A 5,695-nucleotide genomic window follows, 5' to 3' on the forward strand; every position below is an offset into this window, starting at 1 on the left:
GTCATAGGTGGGTCTTGGCTTGCAAAATATGAGACAATGCATCTTTTATCCTCAGCATCAGGAAGAAATATTGCATCACGCAAAGCTCGAGAAAAGGTTACACAGAGACCATGGGACTTGGGTATATATATCATATGAAAGACATGGAAAATATCTTTCAATACACCACTGCGAATAGCAGGTGCCCAAGGAACTTCTGTAAGGTCATGAAGAATTTTGACATATGCATCTGCTGTATTGCGATCAACTTCTTCAGCAGAAAAGTTTGCTGTTTGATGAGTAGCAGGAACAGCATTTGCTTCACAGAAATTAATATTGAGACTTTGGAAATCTGGATTGTCTGTCTGAAATACACAATTGGAGTCCATTTCCAGTTCTGCTAAAGGATCAATGTCTGATACATTACTAGAAGAATCAGAGGCATTGGGAATTGGTATGGTATTGCCATGTTGAGCAGGGATGAATTCTGGGACAAATGTCTTGACTTGGCTTCTTCTGCAGACCATATTAAATGGTGTTTGACCAAATAACGAAAGAGGTTGCTTGCAGTGCAAATGTATTTTAGCACCAGGAACATAGATCTCTTCAACCTGAATGAGTACTCGTGTTTTTGTAATATTAATCCCTTCAAAGCTATTGAATTGAGCAGGTGAGATAATTCCACAAGCAATAATAGTAGTGCGATCTTCATGAAAAACAAAAATCTGATCTCCTGCAGGAAGTGCATTTGCAAAGTTTACAGGAACTGGGATCTGCAGACTAGTTAGCTTCTCATAAATTTTAAGAGAAGCCCAAGCATCAAGTGCAGCATATTGGATATGTTCATCTGTAAGTGGGCCAGACCAATCTGGACTAATTCGGATATTGAGATCCTTGGGAAGAATACAAGAAAGTGTTTTGATGCATAAGTCTCCCAGACTAGCATGTGCATCACTAACAACATTTTTCTCTTTTGCTAGTCATCCTAGATCAATACCTCCAACAAATGGAGTAGAGGATTCACTATCTTCTTCCAGATTTTTCAAGTCCAATAAAACATTTCTTCCAACGTTGAGAATTTGAGAATTTGCCAAAAATGTTGACAATTGAGCAGGAAATGATCCATTAGCAATATGTTCACTCAACTGTATAACATTGTCAATGCATAATCTGCATTTCTGTAAATTTACTGTACTAACCTGAAATATCCATACTTCATTACCATAAGCAATCTGCATGATTGCAGTTTTTCGATGATCAGGTACACCTTGTCTTCGTGCTGATAGATCAACATCCCATTCAGTATCTAGGCCAACAACCAGTTTGTCCCCATCAAGATGTGAAAAGGTGTCAATGAAGCTAAGGATTGCTGAATTAATTTGTGTAGCTGTTTGAAAAACTTTAGGGATACATCCAGAGGGAAGTTGCAAGACAGGTAGGTCACCAAGACTGTTAACAGGTCGTACTCCTTCTTTAAGGCTGGGGAAGTGTCGTTCAAGCATTGGCTTGTCTGCCAGATTGTCTGTGAAGATTATGTGAGGAGGTTCAAGACCAAACAGTTTAATAGAATGATTCATCCGTGTAAGTGCAATATCAAACTGAGAGTGGGCTTTCGTTGGAACAAGATCACAGATTCGTATTTCACCAAATTCATTAGTCATAGTAAGAAGGCCTGTGAAAACAGGTTCACTCTGGATCTTTGCAATTTGTTTGGTAATCTAGAAAGCAAATGTAAGAAACTGAGAAAAAAAAGTAGAGAAATCTAACCTTGTGTGAATGGTCAATACCCATACCACAAGATGATAATTGAGCAGTATGTTGATCAAACTCCTTTTCATGAGCTTCAATTTCTCTATCATAAATATCCCGACAGTATTGGCCAGAGGGTGCAGCACTTGGACTGGACTCAAAGGAAAGAAAAGGCTTGTATAATCCACTCTCACGTTCAAGAACAGTTTGCAAATACTGAACTTCCAGCATATCATGAAATCGGTGGTGAAGAACATTTAGGCTATCTGCAAATTGTTTAGCTCCCAAGCTATTTTGAAAGCAGCAACGCATGATAACAAAAACCTGCTTTGAGAGACCACTTCGTTTACTAAGGTAGGCAGGGAATTGTGCAGCAAGAGGCCTAGGTAGCTTGGCTATGACTAAAGGATTGCAGCTTGAGAAAGTGTGGACAGGCTTGCACTGATTGCATCTATAGCGCACGGAAATCAGATAGTATGAATTCTCAAGATCAATTATGTGGCGTGGCATCTGACAATAACCATGGCGAACCAATATCCCAGAACAAGCAATAGTGCTTGTACCAGATGTATGAATAACTGGGCAAGGGATGCGATCAACAAGAAGCAAGGGATCCCAATAGAAAAATCAAGGGATCAAAAGCTGCTCTGGAGACAAAGTTTTTTGCTGAAGATAGAAGAAAGAGTCAAAATGAGGCAACCAGAATGACTGAAGCTTCTCATAAACCAAGTGTTTGGCTGATCGCCCTTGACCTTCTGTCAAACCCTTGAGATACTCAATTTTTTTCCAGAATGCATCCAAGACCAGTGATGGCAGTTGCCCAGAAGTTTCACCATCATCCTCAGTAAAGTCTCCCTCAGCACTTGCAGCATCACCATTAATCCCATTGCTGTTGCCTAGTCCAAGAAAACTGTCCAAATCATCCTCACCTGGTGAGTCATCCAATTGCTGTAAAGGATCATGTGCAGGAAGAACAAAAGTCTCAACTTCTTCATGATATGTTGGCTCTGATATTGGGTTTTGGTCTGATGGAAGAGAAACTGGCACCTGATCTGGGACTGCTGCAACTGCTTGAGGAAGAAAAATAGGAGCAAGTGGCTGATGCATATTTATCCCAGGTTCCATATGCACAGGGCCATCCTAAAAGTATTAGAGTAGTTTATAAATAGGCAAAAATGCAATATTATTTACATACCACTGTCTGAACCTGTGTTATTGACCTCACAGCTTGTTTCCAAGGTCTTCCAGGCCCTCGATGAATTTCTGTAGTGCTTGGATTATTGTTAGTAACTGAAGTTGTGGCACTGTGCTTGTTTTTCGACCCTTTCGGACGGCCACGACCACGTTTGCTAGTTGTAATTTGTACTTCTGTATTTTCAGCAGGGCATTGACTGACCAAATGAGGTAAATAAGACAGTACAGTAAATACCAAAAGGACTTACTTGTCATTGATAGGCTGATTTGGAGCTTGCAAGTTCATGGTATCTGTGTTTTCGGGCTCCTCCATCATTCTATTGTAAGATTTTCGAGGATTATCAATGCTAGACAAGCAGACACGCAGTGTTGACATTGGATAATTGAAAAATACAGTCGAAGTACATTTAAACTCACAATATATACAAGATATATCTTCTGAGGTCGCGTTGAACAAAGGGGCAAGAAGAAAAGACGAAGATTCGAGCTGCAGAGCCCGAGGCTGCAGTTTCAAGTCATGTGCAGCACGTGGCATGGTTTGCCACGCATCGGCATTCCAAATTGGAAGCCCATGTGATCTTTTCAAACTCTGTTCAGTAGTGATCAGTAGTGAAGCACAGGTATGGGTAGTGACCTGGTCTGATGAGGTCAGACCCTGACCCGGCATCAAGTGACCTGACTTTGATTGACGGGGTCATGATCGGTCAAGGGTTCTGTGAGAACTTGTGTATGCAGAACGTTCAAACATGAGTGTAAAAAAAAACAAAAAAAAACAAGAAAACAACAAAAAAAAACATGGGCATGAGCCTCAATACTCTTTCCAAAAAAGGTCTGACCCCCCATCATGACCCTTGACCTCGTCAAGTCAGTTGATGTGACCCCGGTGACGTGACGTCTCTGACCTCGAGTCAGGCTGACCTGTACAACACTGTCTAAGACTTTGCCTACCTCATCACTTTTCACACTTCTCGGTTCATTCCTGCCTCATGGCACCCCGCCATCTTCATCTCCCTGTTACTTACACTCGAATCCGTCCTCTATGGTGCAAATATCTTGGTTAAGGATGCCCGCTTCATCCACCCCTCCCTAGACATCATCACCTGGCTCCTCTACGGCGTAGGCCACTTCACAATCCCCTTCATTGTCACCGCCTTCATATGCCTCTTCCGCACCAAACAAGCCCTCCACTTCTGGGCCCGCGCATTCGGGTACTTGGCTTCATCATTCAAATCCTCCTCCCATGCTCTGCACCATGGTACAAGCTCATCCACGGCCTCACTCCAGCAAACTACTCCATGAAAGGATCCCCAGGCGGTCTAGCCCGCATCAACGCCCTCTTCCACTCCCACACATACACCGTCACATTCACAAACGCGCCCATCCCATTCAGCGCGTTCCCCTCGTTACACACAGGCTGCGCAACCATTGAAGCTCTCTGCTTATCCCACTTTTTCCCGGCCACCACAAAATACATGGGGGCTTACACAGGCATGTTGTATTGGGCTAAGATGTACCTATCACATCACTACCTTATCGACGTCGTAGGCGGTGTGTGCCTCGCCACTGCCTTCTTCTATCTATTCCTCCCAGACGACCTTAGGGGCTCCGCAGCACTCACGCCCCCACCCAACCTCACTTCTTTGTCCCGGTTCAGGGGCAGGTCAAAGTACGAAGTCTACGATTTGGAGGATCCGCGTAGGGGAGGGGGAGGAGGGATAAACGGGACAGTGGATACTGCGGATTTCGAACTGAGCGAGACGAGTTCGGATGACGAGGAAGTGGACATCACGTATCGCTCCCCTGTGCCTGGTTTACTTGCTTCTTTTGGCTCACAGCAGAAACAGGTATGAGGTGTTGTTTTTCTATTTTTGGCATGACGTTGTTAACGAAATATCTATTCATAGTTCATAGCGCCCAAGAGGGATCAGGGGAGGGGCGGCCATAGGCATACAGCGAGTATTGCAAGCCTTATTAGGGGAGATGAGAGGGGCCCAGAGGATGGTTGGAGTCCTGTATCTGGCGTGTTTGTCATTCCTCATGGACGGGATAGGGTTTAGAGGCGTGCAATTTGGACGTTATTCCCTGCTCCTCTTTTGCAAGTTCTCGACCTCTGGCTCCCTCCCTCCAGCTTCCGAGTTTCCTCCCCCCCCCCATCTCTCGCTTAAATCCCCAACCACCCATGTTCCTTCATTGCCCCCCTGAATCTACCATTTATTTATTTTTTGTGCCACTGTGCAGGATCCCCCTTGCGATACCACATACATTTGACAAACTATTAAGTACACTACAATTTGATGGTTTTTTTCTTTTTGTTCTTGAGGTGTGGGTCTGGCTAATGATACATTGAAATTGGGAAATTAGCTTGAGCACAACCATTGAGAACAAAAACTACATGTAAATTTTAGATAAATGCCCTTCTATGATTGTAACGAATTTCAGAATGTTTGAATGTACTCTTCATGAAGAAAAACCCAAGGTTATGGGTGTATCATTGAGTGATGAGTCGAAAGTTGTGCAACACCTCGTAAAAGTGTAGAAGTACAAACCAAATATGTTAATAATAAAGGAAAAACACCTCACCATTGCTGATGTTACAGTGTTTTGCATGTGAGATTGGAATCCAAATCTCACAAAAAGTTGTTTGTTCTTGTATTAGTTGTGATGTGTGATGTTGCCTTCCTTGGTGTCACAGTGTTGAACGTTGAACTTCCTCTGCCAGAGCGCTCTTAGTGAAGGTCACGGGTGGCCAATAAAAGATCTAGTCTTCTGACTA

At 43.3% G+C, this 5,695-nt stretch overlaps 1 protein-coding gene across 1 annotated transcript; it reads right to left on the reverse strand.

Moving 5' to 3' along the window:
- Positions 1-959: 959 nt before the first annotated feature.
- Positions 960-3,235, reverse strand: LACBIDRAFT_329103 (uncharacterized protein; the record flags this gene model as incomplete). The annotated part of the gene is made up of 7 exons (XM_001883296.1): positions 960-1,124; positions 1,179-1,697; positions 1,747-2,179; positions 2,244-2,306; positions 2,438-2,868; positions 2,924-3,119; positions 3,171-3,235. The coding sequence occupies 7 exons, from the start codon at positions 3,233-3,235 to the stop codon at positions 960-962; spliced, it is 1,872 nt and encodes a 623-aa protein (XP_001883331.1).
- Positions 3,236-5,695: the final 2,460 nt, after the last annotated feature.

The sequence above is a fragment of the Laccaria bicolor genome, genomic scaffold, assembly GCF_000143565.1.
Source record: "Laccaria bicolor S238N-H82 LACBIscaffold_20 genomic scaffold, whole genome shotgun sequence".
NCBI lineage: Eukaryota > Fungi > Basidiomycota > Agaricomycetes > Agaricales > Hydnangiaceae > Laccaria > Laccaria bicolor.